The sequence below is a fragment of the Neophocaena asiaeorientalis genome, unplaced genomic scaffold, assembly GCF_003031525.2.
Source record: "Neophocaena asiaeorientalis asiaeorientalis breed wild unplaced genomic scaffold, Neophocaena_asiaeorientalis_V1.1 scaffold593, whole genome shotgun sequence".
In the NCBI taxonomy this organism is placed as follows: Eukaryota; Metazoa; Chordata; class Mammalia; order Artiodactyla; family Phocoenidae; genus Neophocaena; species Neophocaena asiaeorientalis.
Genome location: NW_020174701.1, coordinates 423,683 through 445,597, shown reverse-complemented (window position 1 = coordinate 445,597; position 21,915 = coordinate 423,683). Strand labels below are relative to the sequence as shown.

General features: G+C 38.1%; 1 protein-coding gene across 2 annotated transcripts in view; it reads right to left on the bottom strand.

The window, feature by feature from the left end:
• Positions 1-2,097: 2,097 nt before the first annotated feature.
• Positions 2,098-21,915, bottom strand: part of PTPN4 (protein tyrosine phosphatase non-receptor type 4) — a 176,639-nt gene continuing 156,821 nt past the window's right edge. For both annotated transcript variants that reach the window (XM_024759163.1, XM_024759164.1), the window contains exons 19-27: positions 21,006-21,162; positions 17,509-17,675; positions 16,554-16,644; positions 16,407-16,468; positions 13,844-13,990; positions 12,222-12,350; positions 9,552-9,700; positions 8,237-8,372; positions 2,098-2,197 (exon numbers count right to left, since the gene is read on the bottom strand). In XM_024759163.1, coding sequence (XP_024614931.1) covers positions 2,111-2,197; positions 8,237-8,372; positions 9,552-9,700; positions 12,222-12,350; positions 13,844-13,990; positions 16,407-16,468; positions 16,554-16,644; positions 17,509-17,675; positions 21,006-21,162 — 1,125 coding nt within the window. In that variant the 3' untranslated portion in view covers positions 2,098-2,110. The remainder of the gene's footprint in view (positions 2,198-8,236; positions 8,373-9,551; positions 9,701-12,221; positions 12,351-13,843; positions 13,991-16,406; positions 16,469-16,553; positions 16,645-17,508; positions 17,676-21,005; positions 21,163-21,915) is intronic.

The window sequence follows — 21,915 nt, the reverse complement described above, 5'->3', positions numbered from 1 at the left end:
AAGGTAAAATATTTTAATACAGTAATGTATTTGGTATCTTGGCTATTAACGTTTAGGACTTAACTTCCTAAAATTTACTATTATGGATTTTGAATATTTGAAATAACATCATTTAGATTATACTGAAGATTTAAAAATGTACATTCTCCCGCTCATACTAAATGACATTCCAAAATATCTACCATTCAACCGTAAATTTTATCAAGACTATACAGAAATATTCAGAAACCACTAGTAAGTGAATCTATTTTAACCATAATCCATAGAAAGTAATTGTGTAATATAACATTTCAATAGCTGAGAAAATTTCCACTTATATTAAAATTGGGCAATTTCAAAGTTCTATCTCTCTGAGTACTTAAAAATTAAAAAACCTGAAGAGGAGAATATACACATCCTTAAAGGGAATCAGGTCCTCCGTCAGGCTGGACAATCAAAACTCTCCATATTAACATGCTTATAACTTAATAAGTATATATAAACTGGAGCAACTTAATTGTACACAAAAATGACAAGAAAGCCCTCATTTCAGCTACTGAGGGATTACAATTAGAAACACTCAATGACGTTTCATCCCTCGTTTGTGGTCTGCCAACCAACAGACCAGTGTGAACAAAGCTTGGTAAGAAATGAAATGAATGCTGATCATTTACTTAGTGATAGAAACAAGTCACAATTAGCTGCTCTAACTTTAGTTTAGAGTTTCCATATGTTTAACTTTAATGTGTATAGTAGATGCTATTTCTAAAGTCAGGGACAAAATAAATAAGAAATTTGAAGAATAAAGCATCTTTTAACTTCAGCTGCTAAACGGTAACCCCTGTCCCTCAGGAAAGGAATGTGCAGGTTTTGAATAATTCCATAGCAGCAGAGCGTTCACTCAGTAGAACACAAATTATCTTGGCTTCTTGTGGCAAAATACAGGAATTGAGCAAGAAATAGAATTTCATTACTCTTCTTTGACTGCATAACTCTCAATACGAGAAGCTATTTTAAAAAATGTGAACTGATTCAAAATGCATAAAACTGTAAATGTACAATATACATACATACCTCCTAGTGGGGTCAAAGGAGGAGTGCCTTTTCATTAGACATACAAAGACGTCTCAAGGCACTTAAGGGGTTAAGACACAATGCATGCATTCCTTTACATCAAGTATGTGAAATCACATGATTTGGAATAAGCCAACCTTATGATAAATATAAGTTACATTATTAAATTCAAGAAAATCTGTAGGGCTTCCCTGGTGGCGCAGTGGTTGAGAGTCCGCCTGCCGATGCAGGGGACACGGGTTTGTGCCCCGGTCCGGGAGGATCCCACATGCCGCGGAGCGGCTGGGCCCGTGAGCCATGGCCGCTGAGCCTGCGCGTCCAGAGCCTGGGCTCCGCAACGGGAGAGGCCACAACAGTGAGAGGCCCGCGTACCGCAAAAAAAAAAAAAAAAAAAAAAAAAAAAAAAAGAAAATTTGTAGATTCTTATTTATACTTTCTATAAGATGCTGGTAAATTGACAATGTGCAGCATTTCCTGGGAAAAGCAAATTCCACCTTTCTTCTTCCAAACAGCAGGTCTCTATGGGGGGAAGTGTAGGGAAAGATGTGCTGCATCCATAGGCAGTGTATTGGCTAATATTGAGAATGATATTGCTAACATTTAAAAAGTAACATCTGGTAACCAGTATAGTAAGAACATGAATCACTGGGAAACACCAGAGCTGACTCCTGATGTTGACTTCTTTTTGCTTTCAAGATACAAGTGTACAACAGAGACGATGAGAATTCTGAGCCTTGTTTGTGGCAATTCTACCAGAAGGGGACTGCATGGCACCACCACAAGATTTCGTAAATTACCCTGAACATACTCAGTTATTCACTATTTGTTTGGAGCAAAGCATGAAAGAGTCTTCAAACACATGAATGACAGATTTTGAGAGAGTGACTCTTTTTTGAAACATAAAGTGCAACAGTGCTGAAGTTTTCAGTTTTTGTTAGTTCTTCATTTTTTTTTTTTTTTTTTGTCTGTTTAGATGCCATTTCCTGCAAGCAGTATTATGGCACAGTGAATATAATGGAAAGCAGTTTTCCAACACATATCCCAGACCTTTGCTTTCTTATTTATTTGATGATGTCGTTAAAGGTTTAACAAATCCTTCTTCATAAACTTTCAAAATAGCTTCACATACAAATCTGTATTGACTCTGAAAAATAAAATATAAAAAAATAGAATGGATCAGAAAAACTAGAAAACAAACAAAGATAGACAAACATCTCACTTGGCTTGCTTATACAAGAAATACAAAGTAAGACTGCACAGAGATACCACTTTTCACCAAGAGACTGGCAAACAAAGTTTGACAGCATATTCTGTCGGCAAAACCCACTCATACATTGCTAGTAGGAATGTTAAATACCACAATCCCTATGCATGGACAGTTGGCCTCATCTGACAAAATTACATTGATTTACCTATTGACCCAGCAATTCCACTTCTAGGAATCTATCCAGAAGACAAACTAGAAAAAGAAATTAAAATATTTATTCAGAAATGAGGCTATTCACTGCGGAATTACTTATAATGACAAAAAAGTAGAAACAATTCAAATCGTCATCAGTAAGGGACTGGGTGAGTAATCTGGTACATCTTCAAAGTGCGGTACTATGAAATGGGGGGGAAAGGAAAAGAAGTCTACAGACTGCTACAGACTGATTCCAAGATATTTTGTTAAGTAAAAAAAGCAAGGGAGAGAAAAGTGCATACAATATATTATCTTTATAAGAGAAAGGGGGGGAATACAAATATGTACTATCTCAAAATGTATGTTAAGAAAAAAGCAAGGGAAGGATAAATCATAAAAAAAATGGTTTCCTATAAGGAAAGGGGTGAACAGGGTGAAGGAGAGAGATAGAGAATATACTTCCTTCTTTTATAGATTTTAGTTTGGAACCATGTAAAGGTACTCCATAATTAGAACATTAATTTTAAAAGCCTCTATAAATTGAAAATATAAAACATATCAATGTATGTATCTAGTTGATGGCATAACCACATACAGAGGAGCTATTTCAAAGGACTTTGAAACAGTAATTTAACTGTGTATCTCTGTAGAATATATATCCCAAAGCAAAAAGAACTGTGGAAAGAACTGAAAATTCTTTTTGGTAACGATACTGTTGGTAGTGTTAATTTTGTTATTCTGAGACAGCTGTTGGGTAATGTGGAATAAAACAAATGAGGACTTGGGATATGCTAAGTCTTTCATTTCTGGTATTGTAGAGAACCAGCATTCTTGTTAAAGAAGAAAAGGGACAAAGATATAAGCAGAAAATGGTAAGTGAAAACACTGTGGTCTGAGTCTGTATTGGAAGCCCTGAAACAGAGCAGGGCCCTATGGTCTATGCCCCCCATGTCCTCAGCCTGCCTTTTGTCTGTGGAAAAATTTTAGCCAAAGAGTAACTTTAATCAGAGAAATGAGAAAATGCAGAAACAATGAAAAACAGTCAAAGGTGACTGGATAATAATATAGTCATTAAGCAGAGTCAAGGACCTTTAGTTCCTCCTCAAGGGCTGTAGATAATATTCTGAGCCGTATCCTGTGAGCTGCCTTATAGATACTGAAACCCCCGCCAGGTGGAAGAAGTGAACTACACGATGACCAGGCTGTAGCCATGACATAAGCTGCCACAATTCCGAGAACTGGCCCCAAGGAAATGGGAACGAACCAACCCTGGAGAGGCCAATGAACCAACTCATTATACTGAAAACTTATAAATAAAGGGAAAGCATCAAGTGTTAATCTTGTCTTTCCTATACAGACTGTACCACTGGTTAACCAAAGAGCAGATGAGAAGTTTCTCTTTAAAGAAGTATTCCAACTAATAAATAAAAAAGGAATGATAGAATATCGTCATTTTGCAAGCCCAATGAATTAATGATGCAGACATTGATCACCCAAGGCTGCTAACATCACAAAAAGGAAGACACAGACATCATGTACCCTCTGAAGGAAGCTGCTGCAACCTACAGATCCATTTACCAGTTCTGGAAAAGACAGAGAACACCATCTTGGGAACACAATCAGCAAAATCCAGACTATGGGAGAACAAGTAGCACAAACAACCTGTGTTGTTCATCGAATAAACTGCAAGAAGAAAGAAGAGAGACACAGGAGGAAGACACAGATTAAAAGAGGTTCAGGAGACACACAGACCAATCAAAATGTGTGGGCCATATTCGAATCCTGACGTCACACAAACTGTGAAAACAGAAACAAAAACTCATTACGTATGATATGATCCAGCAATCTGACTTGTGGATATATATCTGAAAAGATTGAAAGCACTGTCTAAAAGAGGTATTTATACATCCATGTTCACAGCAACATTATTCAACAACAACCTAAATGTGGGAATAAACCAAATGTCCATCAACAGATGAAAGGATAAGAAAAGTGTGGTATATACACACAAGGAAGTATTTTTTTCAGCCTTAAAAAGAAAGGAAATGCTGACACATGCTACAGCATGGGTGACTCTTGAGGACATTATGCTCAGTGAAATAAGCCAGTCACAAAAAACAAAAACTGTGTGATTCCACTTATAGGATGCATCTGGAGCAGTCAAATTCACAACAACAGAAAATAGAATGGTGGGTGCCGGGGGCTGGGGGAGAGAAAAATGGATTTAATGGCTATAGAGTTTTGCAAGATTAAAAAGTTCTACAGATTGGTTATACAACAGTGTGAATATACTTAATACTACCGAACTGTACACTTAAAAATGGTTGAGATGGTAAATTTTACGTTTTGTATTTTACTACAATTAAAAGTAAAAAATCTATTATGTGTGGCTATAGATACAGAAACCTCAAGAAAATACTAGCAAATCAAGTCAAGCAACATATAAAAAGAATTAAACACCATGTCTAAGTAAGATTTATCTCAGGAATGCAAGGTTAGTTTAACACCCCAAAATCAATCAATCTAATACGTTATGTTAATAGAATAAAAGACACAAACTACATGATTTCAGATACAGAAAAAGCACCTGACAAAACTGAACACCCTTTCATCATGAGAACACTCAACAAACTAGTAAGGGAGGGAACTTTCTGAACCTGATAAAAGGCATTAATGAAAAATCCATGCTAACCTTATAGTACTTAGTGGTGAAAAACAGAAAACTGTCCCTTAAGACCAGCAACAAGACAAGGATGTGTGGTTTCACCACTTCTATTTAACACTGTACTGGAGATTCTGGCCAGGGCCAGAAAAGATGACAAGAAAACCAAGGCATCTATACTGGAAAGGAAGAAGTAAACTATCTCTATTTGCAAATGACATGATCTGTATATAGAGGATCCTAAGGAATTATCAGAGTTAATAAATGACTTTAGCAAGGTTGCAGGATACATGATCAATATGCAAAATCAGTTTTATTTCTATATCCAAGCAATGAATAGTCCTAAAATGTAATCGAGAAAACAAGTACACTTACAATAGGACCAAAAAGACTAAAAAAACCTTAAGAATACATTTAACAAAAGAATAAGACTGTGCAATACAAAACACTGTTGAAGGAAATTAATGAAGACATAAATAAGTGGAAAGACACTTTGTGTTCGTGCTTTTGAAGACCGAATATCATTAAGATGGCAACACTCCCCAAAATGATCTATAGATTTAATGCAATCCCTGTCTTGCTTTTTTTGCAGAAGACAAACTGATTCTAAAATTCATATGGAAATGCAAGGGACCCAGAGTAGCCAAAACAGTCTTGAAAAAGAAGAGCAGGGTTGCAAGATACAGATTTCCTGACTTCAAATTTTATTACCAATTTATAGTATTCAAGACAGTGTGGTATTAACGTAAGAACAGACATATAAATCAATGGAATACAACTGAAAGTCCAGAAATAAACCTTTACATTTGCAGTCAAGGGACCCAGAGACAATTCATGGGGAAAGAACAGTCTTTTCAACAAATGGGGCTGAGACAACTGGAGATACACATGCAGAAGAATGAAGGTAGACCCCTACCTCACACCACATGCAGATATGAACTCAAAACGGATCTGACATTTAAATGTGACAGCTAAACTATAAAACTCTTGGAAGAAAAAACAGGAATAAATCTTTGTGACCTTAAGTTACGCAATGATTTCTTAGCTATGACACCAAAAATGTATGTGATTGAAGACCAAACAAAACTGGATGTAATCAAAATTAAAAACTTTTGTGCTTCAAATGACTTAAGACAGTGAAAGAATAGCATAAACAAAAACATTTGCAAACCATAGAACTATGAGACGAGACTTGTTTTTAGAAAACGTAAAGAACTCTTACAATTCAACAATAAAACAAAAAAAAACAAATTGAAAAACAGGCAAAAGATTTGGACAGTCCTCGAAAGAAGGTATACAAATAAATGGCCACATGAAAAGATACTTGATATCATTAGTTATTATGGAAATGCAAATCAAAACCACAAGATACCACTTTATATTCATCAGGAAGGCTAAAATAAAAAGAATGACAAGTGATGACAATGATGTGGAGAAAATGGAACCCTCACACACTGCCAGGGGACTGCAAAATGGTGCAGCTGCTGAGGAAAACAGTCTGACGGTTCCTCAAAAGGTTAAACAGAGTTACCATATGACCCAGCAATTCCACTCCTGGGTATATACCCAAGAGAAATGAAAACATTTATAAACAAAAACATATACACAAATGCTTATGGCATCATTATTCATAATAGTCAAGAAGTGGAAACAATGTAAATTTCCATCAACAGATGAATGTGTATCTATTCAATGAATAAGGAATGAAGTACTGATATATGCTACAGAATGTATATACCTTTTAATATTATGCTAATTAAAAGAAGCCAATTATTTATGAAAGATCAAATTATATGATTCCATTCACATGAAAAGTCAGAATAGGCAAACCTACAGAGACAGAAAGTAGATTAATGGTTGCCTACGGCTAGGTTGGGGGAAGCTTGGGGAAGGTAACAGGGAAAAATGGGTACAGGATGTCTTCTTTGGGGTGATGAAAATATGCTAAAATTAGATAGCAATTATGGTTGCCAAACTGTGATATAAAAAAAAACCAGTGAAATGTACACTTGTTAAAAAGGGTGAATTTTATGGCATGTGAATTATATAAAGCTGTTCTAAAGTTTAAAAAGACATGATTTATACGAGACAACCGGAAATCTGAATACTGGCTATTGCTAATATTAGGGAATTACTGTTAATTATACTTTGGTGTGATAACGGTGTTGTGGTTTTGTTTAGAAGAAAAAAACACTCCTTATCTTTTAGAGAGACACACTAAAATATATGTATGGACAAAACAATATGATGTGTAGGGTTTGCTTCAAATGTGCAGACAACAGGTGGCAGTATGAAGGAAACACCACAGCCAGTGTTGGGGTTGAGTATGCAACACAGTGTTGATTACATTATATTGTCTGCTTTTGTGTATGTTTGAAATTTTCCATAATTAAAAGCTAAAAAAATGACAGGCACTTACCACATAGGTCAGTTCACTTCAGTAACCTTAATGCCACCAACAGTGCTAACATTTCACAATGGCTTAATATAAAAAATAATCTTAGCGTTAACTCTAAAATTCCATGATTCCTCTTTTGATTCTTGGAACATAATTCAGAGTCAGTATAGAATATAGTAAGTTAGTAGCTTAATGTCGATGATTTTTGTTGTTGCAATTTAAGCTCTTATGTAAAAAAGAAAGGCAATTTCCCCACAGCTGTTTCACTGAAAACAGGTCTATCAAGATTCTCCAGTCTAGGGACACTATGGTTCTCAGCACTCCATTTGACTAAGTAACCCAGGGCACGTTCCTCCTCTGCACCTGTTTAGGCAGTTCAGAACTAGCATGATAGGTGTTAGCAAACGTTTTCTGTAGAAGACCAGATAGCAAATACTTTCGTGTTTGCAATCACATGGTGCCTGCTGCAACTTCTCAAGTCTGCTACTGTAATGTGAAAGCAGCCACAGACAACATGTAAACAAATGACTGGCTGTTTCCAATAAAACTTTATTTATAAACACAAGTGGCGACTTTGGCTCATTGGCAGTATTTGCTGGTCCTTGTGCTAAGGTTATTAGCTCCTGGCAGAGAATTAAAAAGAGAAAAGTATGGTCTGAAATATATACTGATAACAAAAACCATCACGTTGAGAATGCACACTCATACGTGTAGTACTTACGGGAGTCTGGATCATCATGGCTCGTTGGTCTCTCATTGTTCTCACAATATCTAGTGGATAAACTGGCTGATTGCATTCAATGAGACACATGGCTGTTTCCATGGTAATAAGAACCCCAGTTCTTCCAATCCCAGCACTAAAAAAGACAAATATGGGGCAAGGTCTGATACAATTCTGTTACACTTCTTGTGCCTTTTGTACTGAATCATATTACAGTAGAAGAACAATTTTGATTTTAATGTTTTATATTAATAAAAGTAGCAAGCCAACTGGAAACTATTTTGGAAACCAAAAAAAAAAAAGTCACTTAATACAGATTAAATGGTCTGTAACCACCCCTCCCCCACTGTTAGTTGCAAATATACAATTTTAAAAGTTACACTTCAGTTTTTAAAATCTGAACAAGGTATAGAAGCTTATTGGAGAAAACAGCTTTAAAATACAAAATAAGAGGATTACAATAATAAATCATTAACAAATGTACAAAAGACAACTATTTTACACACTCAAAAATCAATTTTTAAAACCAAATTTAATTTTCATTAAACTTCACCATTGACACAGTTAAGAACAACTTTGTGAAGTACTCTGTGAATGTGGATAAAGTAGCTCTTGGGAACTAAGGATATGAAATAGCCAAACGTGTCCACCATTCCTGCCATTCTGCCTCTCCAATATTTGGTCTACAGTCTGTTTTGATGATTTGAAAGTTTGCTCTTAAAAAGTGCTGGAAAGTTTAAGGATAAAGAGATACCTTAATACATCCTCTGAATAAACCACTTGGATAAGGAGAAAATAACTTCTGGCTCCTAATCTCTGCAAGGCTGTAGCATTGTATCTGGTCCCTTGAGGGCAGAAGGGCTCAGTGTGAAAGGAAGGAGGGTGTGAGCCGCCATTCACCGGGGCTCTTGGAAGTAGTCCCTCCTGAGAGGGTTGGGCAGCGCCACTCCAAGGAGGTGAGATGCTCACCAAACGTCCTAGGAGGGGCCAGAAGCAGGAAATCCAAACCTCAGGATGCAACCTAGCTCCTGCAAGGCTGTATTTCATCAAATCTATGAAACCATTAACTTTAGGACATAACTATGAAGAAGACAAACTGTCAAGAATCAGCACAGTATTATTCCTACTTCTTATGATAAAATTTCTGTCAGTCATCTGTTAAAACATACCCTTTGCCTTCTACCTTCAGAGCCTAGCTTCGAGATCTATCAGAGTGACAACCGTAACTGAAGGACAAAATACAATACGTATTTCCCTTTTAAAAATGACACATCTAGTCAGTTACTCAAATCATAATAGACAGAAAATAAAATACCTGCAATGAACAACAATAGGTTCTTCCTTGCCGGCCCTCTTATTTCGTACATGGCAAACAAAATCCAGAAAGTCGCTTGAATCATCAGGGACCCCATGGTCGGGCCAGGCTATATACTGGATCTGAGTGAGCTGACGACTCTCATTTTTCTACGTATAATGAAAAATCATGCACCTGACTTAGAAATAATCCTTAAAATATAAACAAATATTCATGTCACTTTAATTTTAGGAGAAAAGCAATGGACTTCCCTGGTGGCGCAGTGGTTAAGAATCCGCCTGCCAATGCAGGGGACACGGGCTCGAGCCCTGGTCTGGGAAGATCCCACATGCCGCGGAGCAACTAAGCATGTGCGCCACAACTACTGAGCCTGCGCTCTAGAGCCCGTGAGCCACAACTACTGAAGCCCGTGCGCCTAGAGCCCATGCTCTGCAGCAAGAGAAGCCACTGCAATGAGAAGCCCGTGCACGGCAACGAAGAGTAGCCCCTCCTTGTTGCACCTAGAGGAAGCCCGCGCTCAGCAACGAAGACCCAACGCAGCCAAAAATAAATAAATAAAATTTTTAAAAAAGAAACCACTCTCATTGCCCCCCGTCAAAAAAGTAATGTATAAACTCAATAAAACCCAAAAGTTCAAGGAAAAGGAAAGAAACCATTTTACAGAAACAGCTGTACCCATTTAAGTATCAGTCACTTGGATTATTACTCTTCTTACAACTCAATTTCTGTATTTGTAGAGTATTTTTAGGATGATAATCAAGTAAACAGGCAAAAACAGATTAAGATCCCAGAGAAATGTTTAAAAGAAAACTAAAGAATTGTTAGGTGAGCAAAAAGTAAGGTAAAAAAAAAAAATCTTTTTTTTAATGAACAAAGTTGGGCTAATACTTATTGATAAGTGCAAGTGAAATTATGGAAATCAGGAAAAATAAAATCTCAAAATAAATGTAGGTTAAACACTGGAGAGCATAAAAACACAAAATCAATCAGGACTTAATTCTTTTTGGGGAGCCAAAAGTTGGTATAATGAAGAAAGTAAGGTACTAAATTTATACATCTTGGCTCAAACGTCAACTTTGCCAGTAAAGATGCTAATTCAGAGCCTTACTTTCTCCAAATGAAAAATGAAATGACATCTACACCTCAGAGGGATAGTCTTATGTTAAAAGGATTCAGTGAGAGGACCTGCAAAGCACCCAGTCACAGCTGTTTGGAATCATATGCTCAATACTTGGTAGCTATAGTCATTCAACACTATGAAATCTGGTTACTATCATTTACATTAGATGGAGCTTCCAGAAAAGAACGTGAAAAAGTAAGGTAATCAAGAGAGAAGAATTCCCAAAGAGACCTCAGTTTAATTTGATAACTAATTTTTCAGATGAATTGAAGGTATCTAGCACAGATTACCTTTGACTATTATTGTTAACAAAAGAACTTAACGGTACCAATAATCTACAAGAATGGGTAAGGTAAAATCATATTTTATTAAGTTTTGGGGTAGCGTTTATCTGTCTATTCATCTATCTACCCGTGTATGTATGTATTGATGGTAGCAAGTTAATCTTCCCAATTATAATTGGCTCCAACGTTAGAAACTAATTTGTGTCTTAGCATAGTTCTGAGGTACTCAGCGTTGCAAAGAAAAGCCACTAAAATATATACAACTGCCATGGATAATCTGCCGGTGGAGAACGATGGGATACACATATCACCTGATGCAACCATCTACAAGCTCATCTGTCATGTCTATTTAGGAAAGTGAAGAACCAGCTTATTGGCTTGCCTTGTCGTACAACCACGAGCTATACAGTGTCCACGCCCAAACCCCAAATTCATTCTCCTATCTCTAGACCGTAAGATTTTGAAAACTTTACTTTCTTGTAACTTTAGCTTTATCCAGGGCCAGGTTTCTTCAGCACAACGTGGCGCTCCTTCCCTTTCTGGTCAGTAAGGCCCTGTCTCACTGGACTCCTGTAATCACCCTCGGGGAGGGGTGCGGTGGCGGCGGCCTGCGCGTGGGACCAGGGGAGACGTGGTCTCGTCTCCAAAGACTTGGCCGTTGATGCTGTGCTGTCTGCTCTTCTCTAGCATCACTTCTTTCTGCCTTCAGTCCCCAAAGCCCCTACCGCCCCTCTGCCCCAGGTGGCTGGTCCAGGCTCTGGCAGCCCAACAGGACAGGCACGTGCTGCCCTGCACACATCTCCCAGCTGGGTTACTGAGCCGGCGTTTCCTCGTCGGTTTCCACTCTGGCTTTGATCTGGAAGCCACGTGGACTGACCCAGGCAGCAGTAAGAAAAACTAACAATTTGAAAGCTATTATCTGTCTGAGGTCAGACGGTCCTGCCTACAATCTTTTCCTCCTTAATACTGAGAAGACTGTGAAACTGCTCTCTTCCACTCTTAAAAGAGGGGAATAGGGGGCTTCCCTGGTGGCGCAGCGGTTGAGAGTCCGCCTGCTGATGCAGGGGACACGGGTTCGTGCCCCGGTCTGGGAAGATCCCACGTGCCGTGGAGCGGCTGGGCCCGTGAGTATCCCAATGAAGCAAATAGTTCAGCAATTTTTTAATATTTCTTAGTAACTAGGACTCAGACTAAATATATTTTCATCTGTCGAAGCCTCTACCTTAAACAAAACAGCTCTAACCAACAGACCCCCTGCCTTCGTACCTCCTGGTTAAACAGTGTCATCTTCCTGAAGACATATGCAGTGTTTCCTTCTTCTGAGTGGCAGGTGACTTGGTAGCACCCATAGGATGAACTTCCTGTGGGTTCCGGCCAATACTGGTGACACTTAACCTGGTGTCAATAGATTTTAGAAATATACATAATTCAGGTTCTCCAATTTTTAAAATGTTTTAATTTTTAAGAACTTTCAAACTTACAGAAAAGTGACAAGAATAATTTAATGAACTCTCATATACCCTTCACCTAGATCTACCAACTAGTATCATTTTTTTCTTTGCCACTTTTTCTCTTTGTAATAATAGTCTGTTTGGATATATTTTGAGACTGCAAATATCCTGTTTACAACAAGCTTCCACCCACTGTTTTACCATTACACTAATTTAGATTTAAGTTAACAATGAGAAAGAATCTTCAACTAAAATGCCAAATGCAATCCATTTGTTTTCATAATTAAGATTTTTTTAAAAAAAGGTTTCATGACATACAATTCACATACCATTCAACTTACCCATTTAACATACACTATTCAATTGTTTTTAGTATACTCACAGAGCTGTGTAACCATTGCCACAATCACTTTTAGAACATTTTCGTCACCCCCAAAGGAAGACCCACAGCCCTTAGTAATCCCTGTGTGTCCCTCTGGCCCCCTCTCCTCCCTCTACGCCAGGCCTGGGTGACCACTAATCTACTTTCTGTCCCCTATGGCCTACTTTGGACATCACATATAATAGAAGCATAAGATACGCGGTCTTTGGTGACTGCTTTGTTCACTTCGCACAGTGTTTTCTAGGTTCATCCATGTTGCAGCATGTATTATTTTTTCATAACTTTTTATTGCCAAATAATATTCAACTGTATGAATATACCACATTTTATCGGGTACATCTGGGTTTTCTCCCACTTTGGGGCTATTAAAAATAATGCAGCTGTGAACATTTGTGCACCAGTTTTTGTGTGGACGTGGACTTAATTCTCTCGGGTATTCCTAGGAGTGACACTGCTGAGTTACAGTCACTCTACGTTTAGCCTCTTAAAGAGCTGACAGGCTGTCTTCCAAGGCAGCTGCACCATTTCACAAACCCACCAGCGGTACAGGAGGTTCCACTGCCGCCACATCATCACCAACACAGGTGATTTTCTGTCATCTTTACTTTGGCCACCCTACTAGATATGACGTAGTAACGCACGGTGGCTTTGATTCACATTTCCCTGATGACTAATGATGCTGAGCATCTTCTCGTGACCTTGTTGGCCATTTGAATATCTTCTTTGCAGAATCATCTATTCAGATCCTTTGGCCATTTTTAAACGGGGTATTTGTTATTTTATGGTTAAGTTGTATGAATTCTTTATATATTCTAGATACAAATCCCTTATCAAGTATATATTAGTCCATTTAAATAATAATGGCTAACACTCATATCACATTTATTATAACACACTTATTATGTGTCAGTCACAGTTAAGCGCTTATCCATGATGATTTTAATCACGATCCCGTAAGAAAGGACGTTTAGAGGTGACAGAGGAGACCACACGACGTGGCTCTCTTGACTGTGCGCGCGATGCAGCCTAGAAAAGCTTTGGGCAGCGTGACTTACTCTGCCATGCTCGGCCTGTGTGGTCAGCATCACAACCGTGGAGCAGCCTTGTTCCCATGCCATCTGCCAGAAGTCTGTACAGGTGTGTGGCAACGGCCCTTGGCAAGCGATGTACTGATTTATTATTCTAGAGGAAGGAATTTCCATCTAAAAGGACACAAAAACAAAATCGTTCGCATTATTACTTTTTACTAGGATCAAACACATGAAAATCATCTACTGAATGATAACTGAATACAACTAATCTCAATAAATTGCAAAGTGAGTAAAACAAATCTTTATCAACAATTTATTTTATTTGCAGCAGAAATTTCTTGGCAATGTGCAGTAGCTATACATATTTATCTTTCAATCAGTGGAAACAGGAATTTAAATATTTTCCAAAGCGCTCTTATGGTTTTTTTAAGCGCAGCTTTACAGAGAATCCTGTTTCAGAGGCAGAGAATTGATATAGAAATAAAAAATGTTTGCCTGTACATAGAAAACAAACTTATGGTTACCAAAGGGAAAAGGCAGGGGATAAATTAGGAGTTTGGGATCAACATATACACACTATATAAAATACATAAAAAAACAAGGACCTACTGTATAGCACAGAGAACTATATTCGATATCTTGTAATAAATTATAATGGAAAAGGGAAAAAACTGTCTCAAACCAGCTTATTAGTAAATTTTGTGAGAAGCAAAAATTCTGCCATTGGCTTTAGTTGAGATTTTTCATATTATATATGTGTATATATGTATAATGTGATATACACATATGTGTATATATGTGTATATATACACACATTATATATGTGTATATATGTATAATGTGATATTACGTAATATGCACATAATTATATATATAATATATGTAACACGAAAAGATTGGAAAAATATTTTAAGTTCATTATTTTCAGAAAGTAAGACTGTAAGTATTTGGGGAAGATGAACCATCATCTTATTATATTTTTAAGACTGAATTAAAAAAAAGAAAAGGTGACGTGTACATGGCAACTGGAAGGATACCAACGGGAGAGGAAAGAAGTCTCCTTCCCATCCCAGCCTCCAGTTTACACTCAGGAGGGCAATCCTTTTTCCTAGCTCCTATCATGTCCTTTTGAAGATATACAACGCATGACACACAAATGTACACTACTTTCCTTTTGAAGATATACTACACATGACACACAAATGTACACTACACACGAATGTAAAACTACTTTCCTTTTTTGCTGTAAAATATAAATGGTAGCATATAATGTTGTTCTGCATCTTGTTTCCCTTTTTTCTACTTTACCTTTAAAATCATGTCAGATTAGTACATAAAATTTCATACTGTGTAATGGCTCTACTGTATAAACGTACCGTAAATTCATATAACATTTAAGTTGCGGCCAATTTATCTGCTATCGTAACCAAGGCTACACTGAATAATTTGTAGACCTAACATTTTTGCACACAGGAAGAAATATATTTGTACAGGCAACAGGAAGAAATGAGAACGCCGGATCAAAGTGCATGTGCGTTTAAAAATATTTTTTAATTAATTAATTAATTTTATTTTTGGCTGCATTGGGTCTTTGTTGCTGCTCACGGGCTTTCTTTAGTCACGGCGAGCGGGAGCTACTCTTTGTTGCAGTGCACGGGCTTCTCATTGCGGTGGCTTCTCTTGTTGCGGAGCACGGGCTCTAGAGCACAGGCTCAGTAGTTGTGGCGCACAGGCTTAGTTGTTCCGTGGCATGTGGGATCTTCCCAGACCAGGGCTCGAACCCGTGTTCCCTGCCTTGGCAGGCGGATTCTTAACCACTGCACCACCAGGGAAGCCCTGCATTTAAAATTTTAACAGAAGGCTCCAAATGGCTCTCCAAAGAGGTCGTCCCTATTTATACTTCCACAAAGAATGTATGAGGAAAGCTTGTTCCTCAGTAAACTCCTTAATAATCCACAATCCTTTCTCCACATTCTGAAACTCGCAATGTTCTGAAGCGTAAGTTTGTCTCTCTCTCTCTTTTTTTTTGGTATACCTAACCTAACCTTGACTTATTTGGTAACAGTATCCGACCTGAACCTGTCTATAGTCCATCAGTCCTACTTCGTGGGAATATCCATAGTTTGTTTGCTGTTGAATACCAACATATTGATTATAGGGTAATGTCCCATAGCCTGCTGGGACAGTATATGCACCGAATAACCTTTCAAAACTCCTCCAAATTCTGAATCCCAAAGCATATTTGACCCCAAGGTTTCAGGTAAAGGCTGTAGACGTGTATAGGGTATTATCAAACTTTTTGATATTTCAATCTAATAGGTGAAAAATGGTGGTAATTCCTTGCAGCTTTGACATGTACTTTTCTTTATGTAAATTAAGTTGAGCATATTATTCATTTAAGTGTTTGTTTCTGTTATTTTTCTAAGTGTTATAACAGTATAATAGTTTTGCTTAAAAAAAAAGTCCTTATCAGAGGTACATACTAAAAGAGCTGACTGTCATTATCATGGATTCTGGAATAAATCTCAAAGTTTAGAGTGGTCCCTCTTATTCCAAATGACAAAGACATAATTTTAAAAAAACTTACATTTATATAATTTGCATTGATATAGTCTTCTTTACCCTTTAAAATGACCCGTGTAGCATCATCTGAAAAAATTTAAAAGAAAGAATGTTTTAAATAAAGTTATGTTAAGAAGATTAAACATAACATACAGAGAGGGTAGATACTCACAAGGCGAAATATCTCTGTATCTATTTTTGGAAATGTTCTGAGGTAATTTGGCACAAGACATTGTCATTCCAGGTTTTTTCCGATATAGTTGCTAAAACAAAAAAATTCCAGGTTTTTTACAAAATAGTTGCTAAAAAAAAAAAAAAAAAAAGAAAAAAAAAAAAGAACATGTCCAGAAAGCCATCAAGAGTTTCTGTTTTGTTTTTGTTTTCCAGACTTCTTTCTATGCTAGCAAGAAACAGGTTTTTTTCCTTGGAATACCAGATCTATACAATGATGTACCTTAGGTTTAGTAAGGTATTGAACCAGATTTGCAAAGCTGAATTTTGCAAAATCTCTGACATGAACTATATATATTTTGAAAAACAGTAAAACAAGTAAAAACAATTTTCCTTACAGCAAAAGTACCTGACGTTTTAAATAGCACATCTGTAGGAAACACCTAGGTTTCGTTTACTTTAGAGATATTTAAAAGAAAAATTGACGTGCCCTAAATATTTTATAGTCACCTACCTTCAACATACACTTCAGAGCAACAAATATTAATGATGGCTAACTACCCTGACAAAAATTAGAGAAGGATTAAATATGAGGTAGGTACATATTTTTATGTACAAGGTACAAAAATTATTTTCCTTTAACTCAGTATTTTTACATCTATAATAGTCTATCTGCAACCTTTCATTAAAACAGCTATTTAATTACAGAGAAAATGTAGCTTGATGACATACCTATAAAACCTCCTTATCCCTCTGTTTTAAACAGATATCTATTAATGAAACCATAGCTAGTATTCTGGAAGCAACTTCTTAAAACTTTGCATTTTAGAATTCTTTTTATATCAAGTATTTTTCAGAATAATATTTTAGTTTATAAATTTTAACTGACAGTAGATTAGGCAGTTAAGAAGCCGTGAAAATACAGGCAAACACCTTTCCCACACAACGTTACTTACATCAAACTGTGTCAGCACTGTCCCAGTGATGAGCCCCGCAGCCAGCTGGACCATCGACTCTCGGAGGGAATGGCCATCCTGATGGATACTATCTAGTGGGGCTTTCTCAGGAATGTACTGGAAGTCCGGCTCATTCTCTAGCTTTTCTTCCACTACATCATACACAGCTACAAAACCAAAATCAAAAAAGCCTCATGGAAACCTTAATGAGTTGGCAAAAGGAATTTACCAGATAATATTCATTTATTCCTAACTCATCAGATCTGAGTCTGGGGCCACTGTGTATGGGTTGAGAGTGGCTGTGGAGTAGAAGAAGTACCTCTGGGGAAAAGAAGGTTCTTGGCCATATTACTGAAAATGTCTGTAACTTGAAGAGACAGTAGGAAAAAGAGGAAGGCCAAGAAGCAGCTCTGACCAGATCTTTAATTTGTGGACCTGGGACAAGAGCAGCAATAGAGGCCTATATACACCATAGGTCTAGACGTGAAAAGCTACACATAAGCGGAACAGAATACTAAACAAAATACTTTCTATTCTCATTCCTTGATGTATCTACCAAACAACTTAAGAGGTCAGATTTCAAAGGAGAATTCTAGGCCAGAATGCATGGTTGTGGCAGTGAGGGGAGCCACCCCTAGACTGTGGCCCTTAGGCCACCCTCAGCTCCAGTCTTCAACGTGGGGGCCTATAAGCACACCCTGAACCTCACAGCCCACACGGAAGCCCATAATACACCCCTCTGGAAATTGCTTCCTCTGCGCTACCCTGTTGGCCTATATCATGTGACCAACCCTCGGGAGAACGGATCTTGGAAAAATGGCCACAGAGGCCCAGGAATGGGCTCAGAGTAATTTGGTCAGAGAACTGAGGGTTGAAAAAGGTGGTCTAAAAGGACGGGGAGGTCACAGATGCTGTGACCTTGGTCCCACAAAATCCTGACCCTCATGGGAAAAGGCAAAGCTGAAGCAGAGAAGAGCCCCTTAAGGATGGAGTCAAGCTTCTGGCCTTGTTTAAGAAGTTTTGTTCCTGCTCAAATACATATGTACTTTTGAGAAGAAGAGATTTCTGAAATGAAGAATGTAAAGACAAAAAGATGGAAATGCAATTTGTCTAAGAAGAAATAAGATTTAAAGGGGAAAACACCAGGAAAAACAAGCTATGTTTTGGCAAACATAATTTAAAATTTTGCTTATACAGTATTTTTTAAAAAATAGACATGACAGACCCACACTGAAAATGAATCCTGGTCTAGATTTTGATAATAAAGCAATATTAGAAAGATCCTTGCCAAAAAATGTAGGCCCTAGGTGGGTTCCTCTCCTAATTTAAAGTATAAATGGAGTGATTTGGAATTACAAAAAGGCCATGCCTTTTCCATTATATAGACTTTTCTTCATATTCTGCTTCTGTACTAGTCATGAATTTGTGAGCAGATAACTGAAATGTCTTGGTGCCTAATGTCTTCAACTATAAAATGGGGATAATTTATCATTGGATGGCTGTAAAGGTTAAATGAGAATATATAAAAGAGCTCAGGTCTATGGAAAGCATTTAAAAACTATTAGCTAATATTATTATTAAGTTCTTTAGGATCTGTTATCAAGAGAAAGCAGAAAAAAACAAATTGAGAGATGATTCTTAGTATGAAATTTAAGTTTTTTATGTGACAGAAAATGCCTAAAAATGAATCACCTACTTCTAATGTCTTCAACTATAAAATGGGGATAATTTATCATTGGATGGCTGTAAAGGTTAAATGAGAATATATAAAAGAGCTCAGGTCTATGGAAAGCATTTAAAAACTATTAGCTAATATTATTATTAAGTTCTTTAGGATCTGTTATCAAGAGAAAGCAGAAAAAAACAAATTGAGAGATGATTCTTAGTATGAAATTTAAGTTGTTTTATGTGACAGAAAATGCCTAAAAATGAATCACCTAAATAACAGATCTAAATAAATGAGTTCCTTTAAAAGTCAAAATAGAATGTTCTGTTGAAGTCCTCTGAATTTTCCTAGGAAGTCAATCCTAAACCATGAACGCAGAAAAACACAAAGTACAGGCAAAACTCGTTTTATTGCGTTTCTCAGATAACTATGGTATTTTTTTTTTTTTTAAAACAGATTGAAGGTTTATGGCAACCCTGTGTTGAGCAAGTCTACTGGTGCTATTTTTCCAACAGCATTTGCTTACTTCGTGTCTCTGTCATATTTTTGTAATTCCCGCGATCTCAAACTTTTTCATTATTACTGTACCTGTTATAGTGCTCTGTGATCAATGATCTTTGATTTACTATTGCAAAAAGGATTATGACTCCCTGAAGGCTCCGATGATGGCTAACAATATTTTTAAATTAAGGTATGGGTATTGTTTCTTTTAGACAATGTGATTTACTGCACACTTAACAGACTACAGTATAGTGCAAACATAACTTTTATATGAACTGGGAAACCAAAACAGTCATGTGACTCGCTTTACTGCGGTATTTTCTTTATTGCGGCATTTCCTTTACTGCGGGAGTCTGGAACCGAACCTGCAATATCTCCAAGGTCTGCCTTCAGAGAAGGTAAAATGAAAATGTCTGTTTGTACCCAAGAGGCAAAATGGGTACATGGGGAGAATCGGTAGAGTTCTAATCACATTTTACTTCTCTATGGTATGGAGCTGGTGATGTGGCCCTAACCAATAGTCACTCCTGTGGCTAAAACTGTGATGAACAGTAACTGTTGGGAACAAAACTAGAAGAGCGTGTCTCCTGCCAGGAGGAGGTATGGCATTTACGGATGCTTCTCAGAGAGGACTGGTGAGCGCTGTGGGACCCACAGCAGTGCCATTATGATGAGCACAGGCTGAGGGCCTGGGACCGTGAGCCTGGAGGGAAGGCACAGTTTCTGCGAAAACCCTTCTCGGGACACTGCTGAGGCTGAGCTTACTCGGCACCACATTTATTCTGCACAAAGTGAGAGAATTAGGAACACTGTCCAAAAGGACAATGGATGGCTTCAGGAGCCCCTGAGCGCTCCATGTGGCAGCATATTCGTGAGATTGTCGTAGAAACCAAACTCTAGCTTGTTGCAGGGCTTTCTGCACGTGGAACAGCAAGTATACCTAAGGAAGGACCCAGGACTCCTCAAGCACCTGGGGGCAAGGGAGGCAATCTTCAGCCACGGCGGTCAGGACAGAACTTGCCGAGGCTGACATCTGAGCAGAGACCCGAGCGAAGTGAGGGTGTACGTTCCACGAACATCGGGAGGAGTGCCTCGGGCAGAAGGGCCATCGGGAAGGCCAGCACAGATGACTGGAGAGGGAGCAAGGCCGGGGGTGGGCAAGGTGGCCAAGAATCTGCATTTTACTCCACATGTGAACGGAAGCCGCTGTGCCTTGAGCAAGAGACTGACGTGACGTGACCTGTGTTTTAAGAAGCCCACTCCGGCCGCTGTGTCTAGGCATAAACATGAAGGAATTATAAGAACATCCAGTGCGACCCAGAGCACTCACCATTGGGTCGAACTAGAAGGACGAGCTCCCCAGGATGCGTCTCGCAGCTCGCTCTGATGAGCAGGACCACCTGGTCGTGGGTGTGCCCCGCAACGTCCCGACCGTTGATCAGCACCACTTGGTCCCCTTCGTTCAGTCGGGGGACACACAGGTCGGCCTGTAATGGGATGAGAATAAGGTCTCCGATTTGCACCCGGCTTTCTGGAAGTAAGGCACAGGAACTTACGTTTATAGACGCTGCAGCAGAACTAAAACCACATGTAGAAGTCTTCTTCACTCATCCGTTAAGTAAGCAGAAGTAGGAATCTCACTTTCCCAAAGACACTCCTTTTTTCCTTCTTCATTAATACCTTTTCCCCTAATGCCCTATTATATACCTAGACATACAGAGAAGACTAACATTCTCAAGGTGCACAGATCAAGGCAGCCCTCACTTTGCACTGTCCAGATACATACAAATTTCAGTCACCACAGCTGAGTTAAATAACACCAGTCTCCTAACATGGTTCAAATTTCAGTAACTGTGATAAATTAATTATGAATAACTGCATAAAGTACAAAATTCGCCGCTAGCCCATGTCAGTCCAAAAATCACTATGTAAATCATAAATATGCACCACGATCAGTGAGCAATCACATCCCTTCTTTCAAAGGCTACTGGTGACTTGGCATTGGGCATTGGTTATTCAGTTCATGTACAGACAGCAAAGCGGGTACTTGTCTCTGTCTCCCAGTGATAAACCCATGTAAAAATGGATTATTTAAAGAGCGAGCTAGCCAAAAAGTTAAAAGTATAGCAAAGAAACAAAAAGGGATGGCGCTGGAAGTGAAATTCAAATTGAACATAAACTGAGTTATAGAAGAAATAGTTGACTATGGAAATATTGACACTTCTGCTATTTGAGAGACC